The following is a 26684-nucleotide window of genomic DNA, read 5'->3' on the forward strand; positions in this document are numbered from 1 at the left end:
CTGGAGGGCACCAGGTTGGGGAAGGCTGCTCTGTTTGAGTGGTATAACTGCATATGCAGCCAGATTTTATTTTCAGGTATTTAACGTTACTTTGGGTGAGGGGAATCATAAGGATGTGCAATTTATGGATGCTAGTTCTGTTTAAGACTGCAATCCTATGGAAATTTGATAGGGAATAAGTCCCATTGAAACAGTGGGGCTTTCTATTGAGTGCTCTGCAGGTCCCATTGAAATCAACTGAGTAGAAGGTACTCACAATTTATTTATCCCATTGATTTCAGTGAGACAGACTGGGACCCATGTGTATTACTTGCATATCTGTTTAGTATGTATAGTTTTGTCCTGCCTTTATATGCTGGCTGCTATGTTGTCATTTCCCCCTGCATCTCTACTTCTGTTTCTATAACTAATCTAAGATTCTTATTTTGTAGTCATCTGTACTAATAAAAAACTCAATTGTGTAAGTGTTTATTCAAAATGTGGCCATCTGCACCCAATAAGTAGTTCCCATTGGAAAATCCCAAAGTTTGCAGAAATAGAAGCAACTTTTAAGGTGGGGGGATGAAATGCCCCCCCCCCAACAACACAATGAAGACTTAGCATGGTCAGTGGCCACAGAATGCGGGTTAACTTTGGAGGAGGGAACAAATGGGAAACCAGGGGAGCAGGAATGGAGTACTCTGAAAGAACCCTGAACAGATCCCACTTGTTGCATCTTGTATTTCATTTCTATTTTTCATGCTAGCCATTTCCATGAGATCTGTCATAGCAAATATTCATGCGTATATCTGACCAATGCTGTATCCTGATGTGCATTCTATGGCCTTAGCTAGACCTAAGGTTTATCCTGGGATCATCCCTGCCTGCTCCCGGGATATCCTATGTGTCATTTACATGAACAGGGATGACCCCGGGACAATCCCGGGATAAACCTTAGGTCTAGCTAAGGCCTACCTCTGAGGATGCTAGGTACCGCATTTGTGACCTTATGCATTATGTACTAAGCTTAGCCCAATGTTTAGGAGCACCAGACATGTCACTGTTCACTCCCCCACTCTTCCAGCCACTGGCCCACCTCTTCGCCTCAATTACCAACCAGGGATAGATGTAGGGTGATCCAGGATGATCAGGGGTCTGGAAACAAAGCCCTATGAAGAGAGACTGAAAGAACTGGGCATGTTTAGCCTGGAGAAGAGAAGATTGAGGGGAGACATGATAGCACTCTTCAAATACTTAAAAGGTTGTCACACAGACGGGGGGCCAGGATCTCTTCTCGATCCTCCCAGAGTGCAGGACACGGAATAACGGGCTCAAGTTAAAGGAAGCCAGATTCCAGATGGACATCAGGAAAAACTTCCTGACTGTTACAGCAGTGCGACGGTGGAATCAGTTACCTAGGGAGGTTGTGGGCTCTCCCACACTAGAGGCCTTCAAGAGGCAGCTGGACAAGCATCTGTCGGGGATGCTTTAGGGTGGATTCCTGCATTGAGCAGGGGGTTGGACTCGATGGCCTTGTAGGCCCCTTCCAACTCTGCTATTCTATGATTCTATGATTCTAATAGCTCACTACATTCCTCAGATACACCCCTTTTTCTGCCAGTAACTGTACATAAAGCCTAGTTTTTTTCAAGATCAAAACTAATTTAAAAATATTTCAGTTCCATTTTCTTCCAAGACACTATACACATGTTGGCTTTGGAAAGGGGGAAAAATGCATTCTGGGTTACATGTAACTTTAGGGACTTAGTTAATGGTGCCTTTATCCTGCTTTTCAGACAATTACTGTCTCCTAAAGCAGCTCACGTCAGTCAAAAATAGAGACAGGCCACTGCCATCAAGCTTATAAACTAAAATGAGAAGACATATATGGGAAGGGGAGTGGAGAAAAAAAGGAAGAGGAAGGAGATCAGTTCTTCAAGGCCAGAACAAGGACGCTGAGCTATAAGCATTTCTATGCACTTTAGGCCAGGCTGATCTTCCCTTCCTTGAATACCAATTGGTGGCTCTTGTTACTTTGGCTGATGGATGGGGTCAGAGTGTTGCCTCCCCTTTCTTCTGCTCTCCCAGGGCTACAGACAAGTGGAGGGGCTGTGTGTTCTTTCTGACGCAGAGCGGGAAGTGAGCTTCCTGCAACTGTTCCTTCAATGGATGAGCCTGGCTGGTCTCCCCCTTGGCTTGATGTTTATTGTTTATTATTTATATACTGTTCCATATCTAAAATAGTTTCTGGAGTGGTGAACATAGGAATAAAACTGTAAAAAGATTAAAACAGCATATTAAAATTCTTCAATTTAAAACAGAATACCAATAAAAATGGTAGCTGGTCATTTAAGGAATGCTTCCTGGAAAAGAATTGTTTTCAGGAGGTGCTGGAAGCAACATAGTGTTGGTACCTGCCTGACCTCCAGAGGTAGGGAGTTCCAAAGAGAAGGGGCTACCACTCTAAAGGCAGTGGTAGTGTTGGTGGATTCCAGTTGGGCTATAGGTCCATGTGGAACCACTAGGAGCATGCCCTTCAATGATCTTGGTGACCGGGCAGGTTGGTAAGGGAGAAGGTGCTCTCTGAAGTTGTTTAGGGCTTTGAACACTAGTACCAAAACCTAAAACCTGGCCCATTAGCCAATAGGCAGCAAGTGCAGTTCCCTCAGCAAAGGAGCTACATGTTGAAAAGGGCAGCTCCCGACAGAAGATGCTGTAGTTGTTGAGCCAGCTGAAGCTGGTAGAAGGCACTCCAAGCTGCCATGGCCACTTGGGCCTCCACCAACAATGATGGATCTAGGGTTACCCCAAACTACAAACCTGATCTTTCTGAGGGAGTGCAACCCCATCAAGAACAAGCAATCAGGAGGTGCAGCCTCCCAGTGTTCCTAGGTCTCCTGGCTGATGGCAGAAGCCAGGGTATGCTTCCCTTCTGCTCTCCAGTCCCAGGGCTAACTTCACAATCCATGCTCACATTTGGTGGTGTTGGGGTTGGGGTAACCAGAGAACTTGGTAGTGCCTCCTTCTCCCTCTCCATCTCAGCATACTTGTGTGAGAGGCTTGTGCATTGCTCATGCATCTAACTGTGTCTCTCTCTTTCAGCTAGGTGCTAGCTAGCTACTCAAATTTGGAGCTAGACAATTTAGGCCCTTTTCCTGAGCCTACGTATTTGACTGTGGTTCCAAAATGGTGCTGAAAAGCATAATCCCCAATGTTAGGCAGGTGATAGGGCAAATATCTCTTGCTAAATCAGGGAAATGAATCAAGTCTCAAACTTGCCTCCCTTCCAGCTGCTAGCAAATCTTAACCAGGCATCCCCACCCCAAGCCAAGCCAAGTTGGATATTGCCATCTCCTAGGGCCTGGATAAAGTACAAAAGCTACAAAGCAGGGCAAGCAATGTTCCTCTGAAGAATACTACTGGAAGTAATGAATATGTTTCAACCTATGGAGATTAGGATATCTGGATAGGCAGAAATGCAATTTCCCAAGCTGGATTTTAGCCAGGAGGCTGGCCTGATAGCAATAGTCTTAGGAAAAGTGCCAGGGGATCTCTTCTGTCTAGGCATGGTCAGCCATGTCTCATCTGAAACTTCACAACTGCTGCAGTTAGATATCCCCCTTGAGACAAGTGATTCTCTGCTTGGGGAAACCAATTGTCTGAATTCTGAAAGGAGATGATGTCTTTCTATTTATGATTCATGGTCAGAAAACCGTGTCAGTGAAAAGAGGTATTGTGTGTTTGTATAACCATCCATCCTTTTTTGTTTGTTTCATGGCTGCAGTCCTAAAAACATTGACTTGTCTTACTTTTACGTAAACATGGGTAGGTTTGAGCTGTCCAACATCCTCCACAGGTCATGCTGGGGAACCAGAAGAAGCCCTAGGGTTGAAGTCAATGGTACAGTTGCCATATTGTCCAGAAATTCAAGAATGCATTTGGTACACAGTGACTACATCCAAGTGCATCTGAAACTGAGTAAGGTCACCTGGGGTGAAGGGCCATCAGTACACCAAAGACACTCAACTTTAGTCATATTCATTGAAGATAAGACTATCAGTGGCTACTGATGGCTGTATGCTACTTCCAGTATCAGATGCTGTATGTTTCTGTACTTGTGACCTGCCTTCAGCTACTGGGCAATATAGAAAATAAATAAATAAATAAAGTACACCAGTTGCTGGGGAACATGGGAGGAAGGATGTTGATCCATTCATGTCCTACTTGTGGGTTTCCCACAGGCAACTGGTGGGGCAAAATACCAGACCAGATGGACTGATCCAGCATGGCTTTTCTTATTTTATATTTCTTTTTCATCAGACTAAGAAAAGGTGCTACGCATGTCTGGAAGCAGTAACGCACAATACAGGCCAATAAGTTAGTCCTGATAAGATGGTGGCCCTGTTGGTAGGTGGCTCATCCAGCTAAGGAAGAGAAGTTCAACTTCTTCAGGATATGGTTCCACTTCCCCTACAGCAAGTGCAGGAACCATGTGGGCTGAGGACTGCATGCAGCCCCGGGGCCTCTATTGTACTCACCATCCTGCACCCCCACTACCAAATTTGCTGTTAAGGCAGCAGCAAAGAAAGCAGCCTTTTTCTCTCTCTTTAAAACAAGGTGCTTGGGGGGGGGGGGAACAGTTCACCTTGTCTTCAAGCAGAATCTTGCTCCCTTGTGCTCCCAGTAGCCCTGAGTGCCTTGTTTTAAAGAGGGGAACCTTCCTGCTGTGCCACAAAATTTTGGTGTTCAATTTGGCAGCACAGCGATTATTATTACTATTTAAAAAAAAAAAACAACCAGTGTTATATGCAATTGTTAAAATATTGGGAATCAGAAACCCTTGTTGATTTCAACATCTAAGGTCCTCCCCCAGGTGCCTACTCCAAGGGAAGCTTGGAGGATGGTAACAAGGGAGAGCTTCTTTTCAGTGGTGGCTCCCCAATTATGGAACCATCTCCCCAACAAGGCTCACCTGGTGCCAACATTGTTCTCTTTTCGGCACCAGGTCAAGGCTTTTCTTTTCTCCCAGGCATATGTTGAGTTTTAACTGAGTTTTAACTGACCCAGAATAGTTGTTTTAAACGGATATTATTGAATCTGTTTTTATGCTTTTTATGGTTTTAAATTTTGTACATCCGTTTTAATGTTCAGAGTTTTAATCTTTGTAAACCGCCCAGAGAGCTTCGGCTATGGGGCGGTACATAAATGTAATAAAGAAATAAATATAATATACATCCCATAGAGCTCCTTCAGACAGGGGGAAATCGTATTCCCTGACTGTTAGCTCTGAAGCCCCATCTCTTCTGCTTCTATAATGAACTCCAATAACACAGACGGTGAAAGCAGGAAAAGAAATGACCACATGACTTGTACAGTTTCAATGCAGTTTAATGGGACAGCACCCTCTAGTGGGCATTTTATAGCAGAACGTCTCCTGTGCACAGCAGGAAATAGCGAGGGATATCAGAAGAGTCGGCTTTTCTGAGCCTTTTTTGAAATCGCTAAAACCGGGAAATGGAGCAGGAGGCACGCAGGAGGTTTTACTGCATCGTCAAAATGACCCATGAAGATCTGTGAGTTGCCACTTGTGAGTGTGCAATAAAACGCTCAACTGAATAAGCTCATAGAGCTCTGCCAGTAGATCCCAAACTACCTTCTGCCTGTCCCTCCACTATGTCACATTGCTCCCAATTTGCCTAATGGTTCTTATCCATGCTCCCATTCCAGACTGATCCAGCCTGGTTGTCCAAAGAACTTGTTTTTCATGCCTTGAGGTTGGAGGGTAAGGTTGGGTCTGTCATCAGGAGGCACATTAGGTCCTGACATAGCTGGTGCGTGGATGGACTTAGGGGATAAAAGCATATCGCCCAGCGCTGCCCCTCTACCGTAGTTTGTCTGCCCTGTGGGTCAGTGCTGGTGGCTCCGGTGGGGAGGAGAGGATTTGTAACTTTCCTTCCATTAACTTCTTCACCTTAGAACACCAGACTATGTTTTCCAATAATCCTGCATAAATAAAAATTTTCTAGGAACTTGATGTGATGGAGGTGTGTTTGAAGTGGCTGGTTATATCTCTGTGTATGCATGTGTAGTGTAAGTCCAAATGAAATACCATATCTAACTTACACAAAACCCATGGTTGCCACTGAAAACAGCAACCAGACGCTTAACCCCCAATCCCATCTAGTAGAACTTACCCATATTATGACATCATGCTGTTATGCATTTCCTTAGTAGTAGACAATAGCACATAATAGGGGTGGAGAAAATACAGAGCAATTCTGATGTCATGATAAGGAACTGAATTATGGCTTTTCCGAGCTTCGGTGGCTGTACACGTTACTAGTTAGGGTCTTCGGCTTCTAGGAATCAACATGGGAAATGACAAATTAATCCAACCAGCTCGATATGCAGCCACGAATCCCAGCACTAGCTAGGTAAAACGATGTGTTTCTTGATTAATGAAGGAAAATAGGCACACATGGTTTAGGATTTGGATTTCTGTGTGTGTTCCATTGTTCCTAGCTGCATGAGACCTTTAGAATACAGCAGTGCTATGCTATGTGTATGTATAATGTCTCCACTATAAATTTTCCCTGTGTTTATTATTTATATGGTGAACCTCATCATAAAAGATGAGATAGATGGAGAATCATTTAGCAGAATCACAATACAGGTAATTACAGATCTGTCAGCATTTCCATTATGAACTCCATTTAGCATTGGGGGCTTAGCATTTCCGTCATTCCAGAAAATGTCAGACTGAAAGCTGGCACACAGATTAGCAGCCTGGATGCAAATTTGTTTACACAAAATATTTAAATCTGTTCAGCTGCTTTTGATTTAGAGATCAGCCAGAAACTTTAACTTCTAGGGATTTCCCTCTGTCTCTCTCTCTCTCTCTCTCTCTCTCTCTCTCTCTCTCTCTCTCTCTCTCTGTGTATATGGATGGGATTCTGCCAAATTTCCCATCAAGGTACAACAATCTGGAATCATCTAATAACATTTAAAAAAATGATTTCATTTCTCTTCATACTCCACAGCCCACCCCTAAACAGTCATCATGATACAATTAGAGTTTATGGAAACATTTTTTAATATATATATATACATAGTTCTTATTTTCCCTGTTTCCCTGTTTTGTTGAATTGATTAATTACCATTGTAATTTTGTTGCCCTTCAGCCAAAAAAGAACAAAAGAAAACTAGTCTTGATTGATCAATTTTATGACTACATATTTTAATAGACCTTGATCCTGGGCTGTATTTCTACCATGTGGGAGATGGAGAGTGGAATGGAAGAATACTGTGGAAGTACAAATAGCTGGCCTATAAACACTCACAGTATTAGGACCAGCAGTTTGTTGGGCGGTAGCTGTATCAAAGTAACCCCCAATGTCAGTATTGAGGCAGTGGTGGCTGGTAGCTCTGATTTTGGTGGGGCTGTGAATCAGTCAGAACCAGCCAAAACTCTAAAGGGGCTATCCAAGTTGTAGAACCAATGTTGGGGATAAGGTTCAGCACCTTGGATAGCTCATTTAGCATTCTGGTTGTTTCTGACTGAAATCCAGAATAGATTCAGAGCCACTAGCCGCCCGTGCATTGAGTCATAGCAAGTCCTGACTACCATAAATAGGTCTGCCACCCCAATTGAAAGCTAAGGGCTGAGAAAGGTGAGAGCTGAGCAGTACTGCAGTATTGCTTCTCCCTCGGGAAGTGAGCAGGTACTTACTTTCCAATAAATCTCTGCAACAAAACCAGCTCTGGGTATATTAATGACTACACTTCTGGATTCAGCCCATGGGAGGACGTAAATGCTGCAAAACTTCCTGTCACCACGGCAGCAGAGCATAGGACAAGTGCTTGATCCTTGCAGAAACATAGTATTATGAAGACGGTTGGTTGCCAACAACAACGTTAATCATTTGAATTCAGGCATGTATCAGCTCTCAGCTCCACATGATCAACAGAAAGCTTTCCAATTATATAAGTCTGTCTCTGGCCCTCATCCCTTTTCTGCACTGTGCCATTATAAAGAAAGAACAGGTGCACTCCAAAGGAACCTGCACAGCAAATGGTGCAAAGTTACCCGAGCCAGTGAGTTATGAAGCCAGACGATGCACGAGGAAATCAAACCAAAATCAAATCCATAGAATTTTGGTCAACGTGCTTTGGGGAAAATGTCTTCCCCAGCCTGAAATCTGGCAACCAATCATATTAATGTTCACTTAGGGCTGAGACAAGAGAAAAGCACCTTTCAACTCAAACTTGGCAGTGGGGAGAGACCTTGGTGAAATGGGGATGACGACGCTGACATTTTAACTCAGCCCTTAAATAGGTTAACCAAAACTGGAAGACCAATGAAAGAGAAGGAAGCTTTTCTGTCATCCTGTATTTTTTAAAAAAAGAACAATAACAGAGTTATTGTCTCTAGCATAAAAAGATGGGCAGAGAACGAGTATAGATTATAATTAAGAACATAAGAAGATTGTTGCTGGTTTGGACCAAAGGTACATCTTGTCCAGAATCCTCTCTTATTTCAAAGGAACTTCAAGGTGGACTACATGTTTCTCCCCAACACCCATGCTATTCTCACAAGAAGTAAGCCAGAGCAAGAGAGAGCAACTGGCTGTGTATGCAGTACTATATGGATATGTAGTACTATGTGGGGGAAATGACCCAGGAATATTTTCCCAGTCTAACAATGAACTGCTGATTTGGAGTTCTATCATAATCCATATACAACATCAAAGCTGACTTCAAATATGCCATCTTAAATATGTATACACACACACACACACACACAGAGAGAGAGAGAGAGAGAGAGAGAGAGAGAGAGAGAGAGAGAGAGAGAGAATCCTGTGTGTGTGTATATATAGTATTTTATATTTAGGGTATATATTTAGATATATTTATATTTACTTTCAGCCAAGATTCCCTGCCCCCAAAGTGGTCTACAATTAAAATCTACACAATAAGTTAAATCCAGACCTAATTATAATTAGAGTAGGCCCACTGAATTCAATGTGACTCAAGCTAACCAGGACCACTTAAGGCCTATTGATTTTAGTGGCCCTATTCGAAATATGACTAGGTCTGGATCCAACCAAATATAATTGGTGATATAATGGACTCTCTCTCTGGCCACAGCTAGACCTAAGGTTTATCGTGGGATCATCCAGGGTTCGCCCCTGCCTGAGCACTGGATCCCCTGTGTGTCACCTAGATGAACAGGTTTGACCCCTGGACGATCCAGGGATAAACCTTAGATCTAGCTATGGTCCCTCTCTCTCTCTCTCTCTCTCTCTCTCTCTCTCTCTCTCTGTGTGTGTGTGTGTGTGTCTCCATGTGTAGTCTCTTCCAGTTTCTTGCAATAAAGTGATAAAGCCCATATTCCTGCCTCTTCCTTCTAAATATTCCTGCCTCTTCCCTATTCTCTCACACAATAGTACTTCTCAATCTGTTGCCTCGATCCAGAGGGAGAGGCAGGTAAGAAATTATTATTATTATCATCATCATCATCATCATCATCATCATCATCATCATAATCTAACAACTGTTTGTGAAATTAACCTTCTCCCATGATATTGTTAGATGATTCCCATTTTTAGGCTTCGCTATGCTGCTAGTCTGAAACAGAAATATATTCCATTAATGTAATTAAGCTAGGAAATATTTTAAATACAAGCCTTAAAGGAGCATCACATTACAGCAGCCCCATTACTTGCTACAGAACATTTTATTGCATAACCAAGATTTTAATCAAAAACATTGAAAACAGGTTGAAACCTGGCGGCAATTCAGCTAATGTCCTGCCAAGTGATTTTAAAAAGTGCAAGCTCTCTGTGGCCCTATAGACATTAAATAAAGGTTTAATTATTTGGTTGCCATTGCATTAAATTTTATAAGCCTCCCATCACATGCTTATGTGCATGATATAGGAAGGCATAATACTTTCTAATTGCCAGCTATAGGCTCAGTTCACCAGCCGAAGGAAGGGCTGTCGCTCAGTGACAGAGCACCTGAATTGCATGCGGAAGGGCTCAGGTTCAATCTCCGACATCTCCAGGTAGGACAAGAAAAACTCCAGCCTAAAACCCTGGAGAGCCACTGCCAGTCCGTGTCAACAATACTAGGCTAGATGAACAAATAGTCTGATCCAGTATAAAGCAGAACTAAGGGTCAAACTACATGTGTTAATTATGTAACCACCTGCTGCATCCCATATATCACTGGTGTTAATGGCAAAATTCCCATTTAGTTTAATGGTTCTCAACTATCTCTACTGTTCTGTAACCTCCATTCCCCTACCCCCAAATGAGGGTTATTCTCTTTGGATTGGCTGGCATTTCCTCTCCTTAAGATCAACAGGATGGTGATTTTGTTTGGAAATCTTGGTTTCATATACTAAAATGATTAGAAGTGGTTTTGTCTTTGTTTTTTCTGTTCCTCAGCAGATTAGTATGAAGCACACATCCATGTCATGTCCTTGCTGGTACAGCAGTCTGGTGTAGTGGCTAGAGTGTTGGACTGGGACTCAGAAGTCCTGGGTCTCCTCTGCCATGAAGTTCACGGGGTTACTTTGGCCCATTCAGTGACTCTCAGCCTAACCTACTTCATAGGGTCATTGTGAGGATAAAATGGGGAGAAGGAGGATCATGTACACTCCCTTGGACTTCTTGGAGGAAAAGGCGGGATATAAATGTAATAAATAAATAAAGTTCAGTACACATTCAAGAGGGCCACACAGCCAAAGTGGTCATTTGACCAAATTGATGAATTATTTCTCCCCTCTTCTCACCTCGTTATAGGTTAATTCAGTCACATGACTTCTGTACCATGTATCCAGGCTCGCTGGGAAGCCGTGCAGAAGGGTCAGTTGCTTCAAGCAGCTGAGTAGGGGGTGGGCATAGATTGTGAGCGGGCATTCCCAGCTGCCTTGGTAATGCCCATTGACCATTGAAGGGCAGGATGAACATGTCAAAAACAAACAAATGCATAGAACATTTTACTGTCTCCATCTCTGTGTGTTATTTAAGGGGAAATGTTTAAAATCAGGACCAGCTGTAATGCAAAAATCTCACGGACCAAACAATATCGGAACAGGGAAATCAGGAAATGAACAAGGTGGTGAGATTATGTAGTGCGGGGATTCTTTTGGCAAGAAGAATTCTCCCATGATGGATCTGATCATTAGTACTTTCATTAGGTACTCCTTGTTCTCAATGGAGGTAAGAACACAGGGATAATTGGATGTTCCCAGTGTAGCCTCCTAGACTGTAAGATGATAGTGGGCTGCATGAACCTACAGGAAGCCAATGGATTCTAGTCAAAAGGAACCTGAGTTTTTCTACTAATCCCAGAGCACAGAGAATAAAAGGGAAAGTGTGAATGCAGCAATTGACTACTAATATAAATTCTGGAGAGAACTCAACTTGGAAAAGTGACGCTCAGAAGATTCAAAAGGCATCTAAAGCTATTTAAAGAAGAACAAAAAGCTTCCCCCAAATGCACTGAAAAGCAAATTTTAAGCTCCAAATGTCAAATTCACACAACTCCTATATCAACACAGGAAAATTAACCTATCCTACACACAAGGAATGACTCTAAATGCCATTGAATTCATTGTGGAATCCACGCGAGTCACTTTGTTCAGCAGTATTAGGAATAACTACATCCTTAGGACAACATCTTCTAATCAGTTGTAAAGTAATGGGGGGAAGGGCCTTTTAGTGTGTGTACATGGAAATAATTTTAGTGGCTAGAATCAGACAACTATTTTTCTGGTTCTTTCAGTATAAATATCCCCCTTTCTGATCTTTAAATACCAAGAATTTGCACAAAACCTTTCTGCCAATCAAATATCAGCCTCACATTTATATTCATTCATATACTTCAAGAATTTACATGACCCATTATCAAAAGATATCAGACTGGTGTACAAAATGAGACCCCAAAATGGTAAAATAATAATAAAATGCAATAAAATCAACACAGACTGCATAAAACAATCTAAAATGTCAGTTTTATGTCACACTTTTGATAGTTTTTTCTTGGAAAGATCTTAGAATGAGTGTAGTCCCTGCGTGAACTGAAACTGAAGCCAAAACTATATGCCTCAGAATATTTTTTGTGGATGTTAACAAGTATCTCCTATTTTTTTTTGCAATTTCAGATGACTGTTGTGAATCTTTTTATGTTGTTTCAGTGTTGGTCTTAGCTCTGTTTTTTCATTTACTCCTTTGCCCTCCTCCTTTGCTTTGTCCACACTGACATTTAATCCCATTATGTACTTACCTGGGTTGTTCACTTGACTCCGGGAAGTCATTATGTCAAATGTACCATTGCAACATCACTAACAAATCAGATGGGACATTGGAGCCAATATTCCTAAATAGGTTAATTTAGAAAAAGAACTTGAAAGGAGCAGATTAAAAATTGATATTGGGACAGAAAGAAAAGCTGTTGATAAATGGTGTATGGTTAGCTAGCTCATTTTAAGGAGACCCTTTAAAGTTAAGGATTCTTGAAACTCCTTCCATCTCCCACATTTGCATTCGATATATCTATTAGGGATATGCATCAGATTTGGCCAAAGCAGGCTTTGTGATTTAAAGATATTTGTAAGCACGTTCAGCTGAATGAATTTACAGAGCACTTTACAGACCTTCATTCTCAATGCATGAAGGTCCAACTGATAGTTAGGTATGCAAGGACACAGGGGCAATGTTTAGTGTATGCCTGTATCCCCCTACCTTCTTTTGATCTGTATGCAAGCAGACAAACCCCTTCATAAGAGCTTTCTCTGTTGTGGCACCCCGGCTGTGGAATGCCCTCCTCTAGGAGGCCTGACTGGCACCGGCACTGATTTCATTTCGGCACCAAGTTAAGACATGGCTTTTTTGAACAAAGCCTTTGATGGCTAAATTCACCAAGCCTGTACATAGTTTAAATTGTTTTAATTGGTTTTGCTGTTTTAGCTTATTAATGGTTTAATTTGTGTTGAGCTGTGTATATTTATTGTTTTGTACTGTTTGTATGATTTTATCTATATGCTGTCCTGAGATCTGTATGCTGCTGGGATAAGTAAGTGGGATTGAATGACTGGCAGGTCCACCTTCTAACCACATAGCACATTTTCTGAGGGAAATTTGCCAATCACTGTGCCTTGGGGAAATGGACTGGGAGATGGATGGTCTTCCAATGCCGCCAGACTTCGCTATGGACTTCTCTACATTAAGCAAAATTCCCGCAGGGGTTCATCTTCTGGAGTCTTCATGGGTTTATGATCAGCACAATGCATAACATTCCCCCCCACCTTGCCCAGTGTTTTTGCCAGTTCCTGTCCATGTGCTTCATTTATACCACTAGTAGATGGCACTGCTATATTGCGTTGTTTATATTTATCACTGCATTTTCTGTGGTTTTTGAAACGACGAATCCCAGCTTGAAAATGGAGGTTGTTTCATCAGAGGTTGAGAAGGACCCACGAACTTCAGTGAGTGAACAATCATGAGCACTCCATAAATTCCTCATGTAGAAATGGTCTATGAAAAAAAGCCTTACACTGGTTTTCAATCATCAGAACTCCCTAGCCCCTGAAGTTTTCCTTCAGCCACTTTACAGGATTATTGCCTGGAAATACCTCTTTGTGTGCCTTTTTCATACAAAGTGCTCCCCCCCCAAAAAAAAAAACCACAGGGGGAGGGAAGGAAAAGTGAAACACTCCCCCCTCCAAATTTGAGGACTCCCCTTCCACATAAACCACTGCACCCATCCTTCTGGAACTTTTCAGCTTTCTAACTTAGCACCACCTTTATGTCTATCACTTTCAGAAGAATTGACCACAAGTAACATAGGTGGATAACCATGTCCTTCTTTGTATACCCTCAAAATGTAAAAGCTGCTCTTGCACAAACATCCCTGCACCTATTCATTGGAAACTTGGCAGGTTAGATTTTTTTCAGAAGGGGCCAATATCTGTGGAAATGTAATCCAATTCTGCCAAGAAATAAAAAAAAGTTTTAAGTAAACCCCTTTAAAAAAAAATCAAAATATGAAGTTGTGCAACAGAAACAGAAACAAAAAAGAAACTCCCTGCAACTACTTTTATTTCAAAAATTGAGGGGCTGCAATGCCTGCACATGTTACCTACTTTTGATCAAGATTCATGACTTCCATTGACGATTGGTATCCGAGTCAAAGGCAACTTCTAAATCAATCCGAGCAGAATCAGGGCTTTTTCTGAAGTGCCAGATTGGGGTCTGAGTCAAATCTTGTGGTCAATGCACATTTCCAAAAATTATCCATCCTCTTTTACATAATGAATAAGGGGAAGGCAGTGGGAAATTATTTAAATCCTTTCCCATAGTTAAGAACATAAGAAGAGCCATGCTGGATCAGACCAAGGGTCCATCTAGTCCAGCACTCTGTTCACCCAGTGGCCAACCAGTTGTTCACCAGGGACCCACACGCAGGGCACAAGTGTAACAGCACCTTCCCACCCATGTTCCCCAGCAACTCATGTATATAGGCTTGCTGCCTCTAATACTGGAGGTTGCATTAGCCATCAGGACTAGTAGCCGTTGATAGCCCTTTCCTCCAAGAATTTAATTCAATCAAATATCATTCCTACCTAGCAGATACTCTTGGGGGGATATGGGGACATAGGTTCAGGTACATGAACAATGCTTTGTTGCAACTGGATCTCCAGACACCATTTGGATGTCATATATAATATTCTCCATGGATTATAGATAGACTGTGCTGGCTGGCTGGCTAATTCACCGACTTCTCTTGAAAGAGATTTTTGTTGTTTTTGTTGGCAGGCAAGAGTATAATTTCTAAAGCTCATCTTTTTTCCAGTTCTTTACATTGCCGTTCACTTGTACTGTCCTCCCCCTCTTCCTTACCATTTCTGACATATCTAATATTCTTTTTAATCCTCCCGCACCCACACTGACTGACATTTTGGGGTAACAGCCCTTCTCACTGTCATGCCATTGAAGCAGGGTTGAAGTAATGCAGTCTTGAAGTCATGAAGAGAAATATAAAATATGCATACAGATATGTCTATGTTGTTGACTATGGATCTCTCCCTTGCCATACAAATTATGATCAGGCTTAGTGATGGCATAGAGGCGAGATTTAGGGAAGACTTAGGATGAGACCAACCAATAAAGCCAATCACAAATACAGGCGTATAACTTCTGTATAACAGTATTGATGCTCACTTGTTGATATTATGCTCTAAATATCATTCAGTGAGGCCCCAAGTCATTCTCATGAAGGTGATGGATTTAATGGCAGTGTTGACATCATTTACACCCCTATCCCACCTCAAACACCACAAAATTCCTTCCCAAATGTCATCGGCATTAACCATCACAAAACCCTTAAAGGCCTGGAGAGGCAATTGCAGGTACCTGGGCATCAAGACAAAATTAACAATCGTAAACATCAATTGTAAACATGCTAGGGAAAGTGGAAGGCAAAAGGAAGAGGGGCCGACCAAGGGCAAGATGGATGGATGATATTCTGGAGGTGACAGACTTGACCTTGGGGAAGCTGGGGGTGGCGACAGCCGACAGAAAGCTCTGGCGTGGGCTGGTCCATGAAGTCACGAAGAGTCGGAAACGACTGAACGAATAAACAACAACGAACATCAAACCTAGGTTTTTCAAAAGACAATTTGAAGTGATCTTCACTCCAAAGTGAATCGGTTTTTGTACCAAGTTAACTGCCATTTCCCTTCTCAAGGAATCTTGTGAATGATTGTGTGGTGAGGGCATTGGAAATTATTTCAGTAATCCCTAGCTTTGCTTGTACAGGGCTCCAAATGCAAGGCCTACAAAAGCAGTTTAAGTCTACAGTCTAGAGAGCAAGGTTTGTTTGTTTTCCCAGTTCAGCTTGTGGAGTGCAGTCCCAAGGGAAAACACATTCTAAACAGAAAGAGGAAGATTCTAGTGGGAAGAATACTGTGTAACACAGCCTTACTGTGTTCAATCAGAACAGATGCATTTTGCAGAATGAATATAAAACTTCCTTATACAAAAGCAAAATATCTAATTTTGCACTGGTCCATGAGCAGGAGAACATCAAAGCCTTCTTTGTCCACAGAATCCATTCAATACTTGGAAGCAAGGATAGTTTAAAATCAAATAAAAAATATTCATTCTGCCCCAGTTACTTCACTGGTTTGGGAGTGTCCATACAGACAAGGATAACCTCCCCAGTTATGTCACCAGATCAAGCCCACCTTTCCCCTCTATGGAAATCTACTGGTATCTCTTTTTTGACTACTCTTGAGGGAACAAGACTAACTCCTTCTCTGGGACCTCTCCCTTGTGCTGCTATTTCCACACTTGCTGGGCTGAGCTTAAGGGTGTCTGTTTCTGCTCTTTCTGGGGCAAAGACAAGCCTTCCCCCACCTAGGTATATGGGGGTAGCTAGCAGTCTTACACCTGCCTAGCAATGACAGAGAAATCTGCAACAGATTCTTCCATCTATGAAACTAACCTGCAGAATCCAGAGCAGATTGGGGGCTCATCTACACCAACCAGGATATTGCACTATGAAAGTGGTATGGAAGCGGTATATAAAAGGCAGAAGCCACACTACTGCTTTATAGCAGTATTGAAGTTCACTGACAACTGTAGGGGCCCATTGACACATACCATATACTGCTTTCATACCACTTTCAGAGTGCTATATCCTGCTTGGGGTAGATGTGTCATGGGCCCCAACAGTTGTCAGTGCACTTCAGTACCACTATAAAGTAGTAGTGTAGATCCTGCAGTGCACTTCAATAACACTACAAAGCAGAAGTGTGGCTCCTGCCTTTTATATACCACTTTCATGCCACTTTCATAGAGAAATATCCTGCTTGGTGTAGATGAGCCCTGGGTTTTTCCTAGTGGCATGGATTCTGTGGACTTGTGGACCATTTTTTAATTGGGGGGGGAGGAGGATTTGCTCAAAGGTACACTTGTGCAAGTCTGCATCATTGCAAATGTGCCTTAGAAATGAAAGGCAGCTAACAATGTATGAAAAACAGATGGAACAAATTTAACAAAACCCATACATCCTTAGAGCTGCCCCTCCCATCTACTGCTCCAGTACCGAGGTGTATCCTGTCCACTGCTTCTCAGGTTAGTTCTCCTCCACCCTGGTGTGGAGCTTTGGAGGCTTCAGTCTCTCCCACCTTGGCCTGTCACTGGGAATGGACAAAACTGTTAGTTTCACTTCTTTGTGCATTTGAACATTTCAATTTTCTCTCTTGAATAAAAAGAATGTTGTGGATTTTGTGAGGTGTGGTGTAGTGAAAGAACCAGTATGGTGTAGTGGTTAGATGGCTGGACTGGGATTTAGAAGGTCTGGGACCTCGCCCCACTCAGACCATGAAACATAGTGGGTGACTTTGGGCCAGACACTGACTCTCAGCCTTACCTAACTCACAGGGTTGTTATGAGGTTAAAATGGAGAGGAGGTGAACTATGTCTGCTGCCTTGAGTTCCTTGCAAGAGGAAAAATGTGTGAATAATAATAATAATAATAATAATAATAATAATAATAATGGTAAGTTCCTATCAAAATCAAACAGAAATGAAATTTTCATCCTTATGCCCCAGCCAAATTCAATAGGTACAGCTATTCACAGCATGGAGAGGGCCATGATGTACCTGCCTGCCATAAAGCAATTCAAAGTCTGGGTTTGAATTGACTTTGAATTTTAGAGAAATTCAAAAATTCTCTGAATTTGGAGAACTTTTGCAAATTTCTGTAAATTCTTATCAAAACCAAACTGAAATCCCATGCTTACCCAACCTTAGCTGCCACTGAATCCTTCTCAGTGGAGCACTGAAGCTAATTCTTGAGAGAGAGATTGGCTGGTTGATTTCCCAGCCTGCTGTTTGCCCTGGCCTTTTCCTCTTACTTCCCTCTATTCTGTATCCTCAGTACCATTGTTCCTTTCTGCCCTTCCTCTCTGTCTTCCTTTGCCCTTCTCCCTTCCTCTGTTTCTTTCATCCTCCTTTTCACAGCCCCTGAGCCTTTAAAAAAATCCCCATTGCTGTTCCACCAAGAAATCACAAGGTACATCTTCACCTCCCCCTGTTGGCCACAGCTCTAGCATCTCTTAGCGCTTGGACTGCTAGTTGCATGGTGCTCTCCTGTGACTTCATACCAGGTTACTGCTGCCCCGCTGCTGTCCTGTCTTGCTCTCAGCCACAGTGGGGAAGAATCAGCCCACACAGCAAGCCCCAGCAGACTCTCACACTAACCCCATGCTTTCTGGAGACCAGGAGCAAATTAGCTTGTCAAGTGAAGCTTCCCCACCCTCCACCCCACAGTACTTGAGTCAATTTAATGCTGATGCCGGGGACTGAACCTGGGATCATCTGCATGAAAATTACATGGTCTACCACTGAGCTATGGACCCTCTGAGTGGGACAGTGTTAGTAGTCTGCAAGGCAAAAAGGATGCATCTGGAATATGGGATGGGGGACCTTTTTTAATCAAACACAGGTCTTTTGAAGTCATCTCTGCTTCACGTGCATTCGTTTCAAAAGTCCAGTCTCCCTTTTTGTCATATTATCTAGGAACACAAAGTACAACTGGAACCCTTGCTGACATAAGAAGTATATATAAGTACAACCAGAACCCTTGCTGAGATAATAAGTACATAAGACAAACTCCTAAAAGGTCATTTGTTTCTGACTACAGGGACTGTTCAGCAAACGTCAAGAATGTAATCACAACTGTGGTGAACAAGGACCACATGCTCCAACAATCTGCTTATATTCAGTTCCTTGCGTTTTCCACCCATTGGTTCAACTCCTGCTCTGCTCCATCTTCTGTACTGTAGCCCTTCACTGATTTGAAGACCATTATCCTTTATCCCCTTAACCTTCTGTTCAAAAAATGGTTTAATAGTCATTCTCACCACCCAGGCTTGGCATCTCCAATAGGGGATGCTCTCAGCACCTTCACCATCCTACAGTACCCAGGATACTTTGGTAGGGGAAGCCATAGTATCAAACCAATATCAGTTTGTGTAGTATAGTTTGGTGTGCAATCCTTTGCCATAAGAAAAGATTAGTCTGTTCCTGACAGATGTTTACCCAACCTTTTGCTGAAGTACCTTTAGAGTACCTGGAGTCTATGCCTTCCATGGATAACAGTGATTAGGAAGTTTACTGATGGGTTAACCCAATCTCTACCAACCAAGCAATTTTCTCTGTGGACCAAGCAATCCCCCCTCCCTTCACAAGGCCCATTCATGTAAACCTTTCTGGAATCACACAGCTTTGACCAATCTTTCATCAGTTAGCACTTGGCACTGGTACCTGATCTTCTCCTTGCCATTATTCATTTGTGAAGCCCTGACCTTTGCATGGTATGTTCCCTATATGGTGAATCTGCATCGTACTGTAATCATATGTTTATTTCAGAATATAAGAAGAGCTCTGCCAGATCAGAGAAGGGTCCATCTAGTCGAGCGTTCTGTTCATTCACTGGCTAACAAGCTGCCCATAGGAAACTCACAAGCAAGACATGAGTGCAATAGCACCCTCCTGCCCATGTTCCCTAGCAACTGGTGTACATAGGTGTACTGCCTCTGATACTGGACGCAGCATAGAGCCATCAGGACTAGTAGCCATTAACAGCCTTCCCCTCCAGGAATTTGTCTAACCCCCTTTGAAAGCCATCCAACTTGGTGGCTGTCACTGCATCTCGTGGTAGTGAATTCCCTAGTTGAACTATGCACTCTGTGAATAAGGGCTTACTTACTAGGAAGGGAAGCTCATTGAACCAAGTGGAACCGGAATACATATGTTTAGGATTTGGCCACACCAATTTCATACTGCTGCTGCAACTACTACTTGTAGTAATAGTAGTAGCAGTGAGTGATAGGTGCTTTCCTGCAGCTTAAGCACATTGCTCCTTGTCCTGTTCTTTCTTCTGCTTCCTGCTAAGACTCATGGAAACTGTCCATGTATAGTTCCTTTGAATTGCCCCCTCCCTGCCTCTTGGCCAAAAAGCAACCATTTCTCCTGGCTTTTGTCATCATCTTTAGGTTCTTTACTATTTTCTCTCTCTTCCCCCCTCTGAACTGGCATGAATCCACAGAGGACTCCACCTAGTTTGCTCATACCCGTTCATACGCTTAATGCCTGACGTGAACCGAGTCCGCTGAAGGAGGGGAGACATTGTATTTGAGGTGACGTGAAAGTTCTGTTTGTAGTATTGGATCTGGGATGGCTGATTCACACATGCAAGTCACCCCTTGATGTTACAGTCAGCAGGCAATGGCTATGCATGCGTGCAAAACAGCCCGGTTTTCTCTATTGAACAGGTGCAGAACCTACTGGTATTTTTCCACCTTCCCCAATGGTGTTATTCTGGTTCAACAAGTGCTTGCAAACTGTTCTTCTCACAACTGTCTAGTGATGGAGCATTGGTGTGCCTCTGACTAGAGACCAGAAACTCACCTCTGCCTTTAATTACTGTGGGATACTGCCTCCATGCGACCCCTTAGTTACAAGGCAGGTCTTCCTCTGCCCCCCCCCATGCCTGGTGTCATCCATTTGAGTAGGAAAGCCTTCCTCTGAAGCTACAGGGCTTATATCCCCCACCTCAAAGATCACAGAGGGGTTGTGTAGCCCTGTGGTATATTATTCAGGCAAGCCAGTCACGCACCAGGAATTGGGAGGGCGGGTGAACAAGATTGGAGGATGTTTATTAATGAGTTTTGCGCTCTCTCTCTCTCTGTCTCTCTCTCATCAGCGTAACACACCTACATGCACCCACCCACCCACCCACATGCAAAACAGACCTCTCTGAGTCTTAATAAATGCCCCTTGGATCTCTTCGCTGAATCATTTCTGGGAAGAAATTGGGAAAAGGATGGTGGAAGGAGCAGATTGCGTCAACGGCCAGAAACCCGGACAAGCTTTCTGTAATTAGAAGGTGCATTAAAATTCCAGGCATGTCCCCTCCCCAGCCTGGGCTGGAGCTGGAGGGGGGAAGAGATGAGGTAAATCTCTTATCCCCCCCTCCAACATCAGCAACCCTGAATGATCCTGGTCCTTCTTCCCCTTCACCCCTCCCACCATGCAAATGGGGACTGAAACAGCTGCGAAGCAAGACAATCAAGTGTTTCATAAAAAAAGACCCAGCTCAATTGTGGGGTGAGTGTGTGTGTGTGTGTGTGTGTAGGGGGGTGTACGAGAGAAGAGGAAAAGCGAGCTCCTTTTCAAAAGAAAAGCCAAACTGTCCAGTGGGAATGGAAGCCTCCAAAGTCGAGATTTTTCAAACTCCCAAGAGCCTCATCTCTCTCTCTCTCTCTCTCTCTCTCTCTCTCTTCCTTACATCAGATACTGGAGGGTGCGGGGACAGTGAACAATTTCTAGGCATATGTTTTATGATGATGATGATTGGCAAACAGGGTTGCTAAAAAAAACCGGATACCCGCTCTGCCTCTAGCCAGGCAATGGTTATTCCAGGATCCCGCAATTTGAAAGTACGCCTGTATCTCTCGAAAGTATTCATCCATCCTTATCTAATTTATGGAATGCCATTCTTCCCCTTACCTGGGCGCCTTTCTATTCTACAAAAAGCTTTCCCCAAGAACCTTTCTGTGACCCGCCTCCATTCATTAACTCAAAAGATGGGGAGGGTGGAAGAATAGATCTTTTCTCTCTGTGAAGGATCATGCTTACAAAGATGCTTAATTTAAAGAAGAAGAAGAAGAAGAAGAAGAAGAAGAAGAAGAAGAAGAAGAAGAAGAAGAAGAAGAAGAAGTCCTTCAAATCCCACACAACCTAATTTCCAAACCACAACTATGGTTGCTTCTGTTCCCCACATTGCTCTCAATTTATGGATATTTGATGGAATTTCTTTTTCTTTTTCTTATTATTAGTAATAATAAGAAACTCAGTCAAGGCAAATGGATCCATGTGTGTGAGTGTCTGTGTGTGATTCACAGCCAAAATCTGCTTGTTTGTCTAGAAGGAAACTACATTTTTCAAAAAGAAAGAAAGAAGCAACTACCTTAAGTAATCCCCTTCATTATTCTCGCCCTCCCTTAAAAAATAAATAACAGGGCGGAAGGTGGGGGGGGGGGGGGCGGCGGGAATCCTTCAGCGGTAATTCTGTGGGAATATCCACTCGTTTAAGAGGCTGTAGGACCCAACTCACGTCCCTGATTGAGCATACTGCAAGAATATTTATTGGGCACCAGTTTCAGTCACTGCATTGAACGCCAGCATTGGCAAGCAAATTGCATTTCCTATCGCAGATGAGGGAACCTGAAATTAAAATAATAATAAAAATAATAAAAATCCACCACAACCAAACCCTCCCCCTCCCCCTCCCCTCCCTCCCTCCCCCTCCCCACCTCTCCTCCTCGAGTGATCATTTATTTTATTTCATTTTATTTGCAAAGCAGCAACAACCTCCCGAAGCAGAAAGCACATTCTTCAGAATGACCAGCGGCGTAATAATTGGAAAACCTTGAGAAAGGACAAAGCTCTGTCCACACACACACGCACACACACCTTCTTTTTGGCCAAAGACTGGTCCCCCTCTCCTTCCCCTCGCTTCACTCCCCTGGCGATTACTTACATATTTCTACCCCACCACCCCACAAACCTCCATCCCCATCCCTTGCCCGGGTGAGGGGGGGGGCGGTGAGGGAGCCGAGGGGGAAGAATGCGCCTCCTTTTTTTGCCCCGCGCCCTTACCTTTCACGCAGGAGAGCATCCAGAAAAAGACGAGGTTCCCCAAGGTAAATCCACTTTTAATCCCCATGATCTTGCCCAAGATACACAAGTCCGAGCGGCTGCATTTCCCACAAGCCCTTTGCCCCAAATCTGCGGCGGCGGCGGCGGCTTTCCTTGGCCAGGTGGCCGCTTTGCAGTAGCAGCAGAGCCTTTGCATCTTCTTCTTCTGCTGCTGCTGCTGCTGCTGCCCCTCGGCGAGAGAGAGGAGAGAGCTGCCCCCCCTCCCCACGATTCGGATCTGTCCGCCTGCTGGCTTGCCTTCGGCGGCGGCGGCGGCGGCGGGCCCCCCTCCCTTCCCGTCCTTCTTCTTCCTCCTCTTCCTCCTCCTCCTCCCCTGCCTTGGTCGAAGGCGCAGTGGAGGAGTTTGCGCGGAGCCGTGTGTGTGTGTGTGTGTGTGTGTGTTGATGGTGCGCGGTCACAGCTCCGAGTGAACAGCGTTTCTGGGATACCACAGCAACCTTGACGAAGAGGACTCAACCATCTCTCCGACGGGGGCAGCGAGGCCCCAGGCTGGAGCAAGCTCACGGGGGGAAGGGGGCCGCTCCTTCGCCTGCCTGCTTGCCTGCCAGCCGCCGGCCAGCCCAGCCCGAGGCTGCCTCGATCGCCTCGCCACCAGCCGCCCCCTCCTCTTCCCGAGAGAGAAGGAGGAAGGAATAAAAACAAATAAATAAATCGGGGGGTGGGGTGGAAGAGAGAGAGAGAGATCGAAAACACAGCGCAACACGCAACCTCACGAGCGGCGCTTCGAAATTGACCAGACGCGCGCCGCGAAATTGACCAGACGCGCCGGCGCTGGCATCAAACTCTCCCACCGCTCGGTGGCTGTTGAGGCGCCGCTTTTGCTCCCATCTCTTCCCTTCTTTTTTCTCTCGCTCTCTTTCGCCACTATTTAGAAGATCAGTTGGGGGGTGCGAGAGTGGAAGGAGGTGGCGGATGGGTTTTGGTTGTGTTCTGGGGTGTTGGTGGTGGTGTTGTGGTGGTAGTTTTGTAGGGAAAAGACGGTCTCAAGAAATAATCCCCCCTCCAAATGATTTTTTAAAAAAAAAAAAATCACGCAATGACACCCCGAAAAGAAAGCTCAAATGGCAGGGCCCTCCTCTCCATCGCTGTCGGCTGTCGGAGAGAAAAAGAAGAGAAGGAACGAGCAGCCGCCGATGTTTCCTGAAGGAGCCCAACCTGGTCGCGTTGGAGCCCTGGTGTGATCGCACTACACACACACACGAAAGGCAGACACGCGCGCGCGCGCCGGTGTACACCTGCACTCCCGATCCACAAGCCCCATGTGTTGCTCTTGGAGTTGCAGGATTCCTCTCCTGGATACCACCGGCCCAGCGCCGAAAACCAGTGAGAAACCTCGTTTACGCGCAGAAAAATCAGCCCAGGCTAAATCTGGCGACCGTATACGAAACAAACAAGCAAACAAACAAATAATTTCTTGTCCCTCTTGATCGCTTCTCCCCTTTTTCTCTCTCACAAGGCTGCTGTTGCTTTCCAAAATCTTGCCTTTTTACAAAACAACAAAATCTTCCCCCGTTTTCCATACATCCCTTCTCGTGACTCTTAGATCCAAAGATCACAACAAGGTTGGTCTTAATTTCGCAAGTAGTTAACAAAGATGCAAATTACAGACTGAGGGAAGGATTGTGAGAATTTTTAGCAAAGGAAAACACGCGCGCGTGCACACACACACACACACACACACACACACACACACACACGCATACACATACGCCACGAAATGCAAAGCAGCTCTCGGCTCCAGTCCGAAAGGGTTAAAGTTGGGCAAGGAAAGAGCTCTTGCGCCATCTACCGGTCGGCAAAGGACCGCCGGCTTCGTGCTGTCATTTTTGTACCGCCGAGGGCGGGTGGGTTGAGGGGGGTTGGAGAGAAAGCGAGAGAGAGATGTGTTCCAGTTCACGCTAAAGACAGAGAAAACAGATTTGCTTCGGTTGATTGCATATATTCAAATCTCTTTCTGTGGAAGCCGTGTTTTCTCAGGAGAGCACCATTAGTGAAAAGGGAGGTGGGGAGAGGAGGAGGATGATGATGATGATGAAGAAGAAGAAGAAGAAGAAGAAGAAGAAGAAGAAGAAGAAGAAGAAGAAGAAGAAGAAGAAGAAGAAGAAGAAGAAGAAGAAGAAGAAGAAGAAGAAGGGGGTGGGTGGGAATCCGCATTCACTTTGCTTGAATAGCGGCTTCTGGCATTTGGCTTCCTTCTTGGCTTGGGAGAGATGAGTGATGAAATAGATCATGATCACCATTAAAGGGAAACGGGGAGAGCGAGCGAGCGAGCGAGAGAGAGAGAGCAAGGTTGCCTCCGTCGTTTGCTGAATGTGCTAATCCGTAGTCATTGCTCTGTGTGTGTCTGTGTGCAAGCGCCCCGTTTAACTCTCCTCGTGCAAATCCTTGTATAGGCACGAGGATTGTCTGCAGGAGAGCCTGCCTGCCTGCGGCTGTGGCTCTGCTGTTCTGCTCTGTAAGTAAGCTGGGCGAAGGTGTGCATAAGAAACAAGTGTTCCCGCCAGTGGAGGCTGGTGCCTCCTATGTCAGTGGGGCAGTGAAGCCATTCTGGGTTTCCAAAGGAGCTATCCAAGGTGCTGAACCAGGGCTGTGGCTATAGGGTTCAGTACCTTGGATAGCTCCTTTAGATTTCTGACTGGGTCTGACTGAAACTCAGAGTGGATTCATTGCCACATTCACATAGGAGCCACCAGCCTCCACTGGGTCCTGTCTTTCGTGCAAGGGTGCACTCTTGACTATGTGTGGGAAAATGAGTGTGTGCAATTGAGCATTAGGGTGATGCTGTGCAGAGGGGTTGCATATTTTGGAGGTCTCTATTTATTCAGATTTCTCTCTCTACCTTTCCCAAGGGTGAGTGACAATAGATCTGTATTCCTTGTCTTCCTATCTGGATCTTCTCCTTCGCCTTTCACAGCACCCTGATAGAGACATTTTAACTGAGGCAGATTTTTCCTGGAATGTAATCAATTGGTGGCAGGGAATACATCCTGCTAAATTTCTATCTCTTGGGTTGCTATTTAAAGAATAGGAGCAAAGCAGCTAGAAGTTGATGGTCCCACATCTGTGTATACAGAGGCAAATATTTTCTATGATGTTATGTTTAAATCTACTAGGGATCTACAAACATCTAACTGCTCATCTTCAAAAGGGATTGGGCCCTTTGGTTCCTAGTGTAATTATTACACTGATCATGCCAGCATATTCCACCAGGGGAATTAAAGCTATCCCTAGGATCCCCAGAAGAAATAGATCAGGGATGCAAAACCAAGGTACAGGGTTCCAATCTGGCACTCCTGGGGTCCCAGTCCAGTCATCCTGGATTCTCCAGATAGCCACCCCCTCTTTGTGATGGCAAAATAATTTCAATGATCAAATTGTTGCAGGGGAAGCAGGAGAGGGCCTGTCACATCTTTGAAGGAGTCACACACCTCCTGCTGCTATTTTTTTTTTTTTTTTTTTTGGTCCTTTGGGGAAGGTAAGATGTGTAGCAGGATGTGGTAGCAGGCAGCGGACAGAGACATTCAGTGGAGGCTGGTGGCTCTGTTTTCAGTGGGACTGTGAATCCATTCTGGCTTTTTGTCAGAACAACCCAGAACTCTAAAGGAGCTATCAGTCCTTTAGAGTTCTGGCTGGTTCTGACTGACATCCAGTCCCACCAAAATGAGAGCCACCAGACTCCACTAGATATATTTGAACATAACTGAGATGCAAGACCTGCAACAGGAGGCCTGCTATGTCCGCCTCCTTGATTCTGCTTGTAAGCGTTGCCTTTGTGAATACCCCAGTTGGAATTCTCACAGCATTCTTAAACCTACCAATAGAAACACACCTAAATTAGAACAGCATCCGGCTGCTCCCTGCTTTGATTTCTGGGCCATTAAAGAAAAGCTGTAAAGCCCTGCA

At 44.2% G+C, this 26684-nt stretch overlaps 1 protein-coding gene across 1 annotated transcript in view; it reads right to left on the reverse strand.

Moving 5' to 3' along the window:
* The window catches only part of CSMD3 (CUB and Sushi multiple domains 3), a 787235-nt gene extending 764266 nt beyond the window's left edge, over positions 1-22969 (reverse strand). Inside the window, exon 1 of the mRNA XM_063131067.1 lies at positions 22722-22969. Coding sequence (XP_062987137.1) covers positions 22722-22917 — 196 coding nt within the window. The 5' untranslated portion in view covers positions 22918-22969. The remainder of the gene's footprint in view (positions 1-22721) is intronic.
* Between the last annotated feature and the right edge of the window lie 3715 nt (positions 22970-26684).

Source organism: Elgaria multicarinata, chromosome 7 (assembly GCF_023053635.1).
Source record: "Elgaria multicarinata webbii isolate HBS135686 ecotype San Diego chromosome 7, rElgMul1.1.pri, whole genome shotgun sequence".
Lineage (NCBI taxonomy): Eukaryota > Metazoa > Chordata > Lepidosauria > Squamata > Anguidae > Elgaria > Elgaria multicarinata.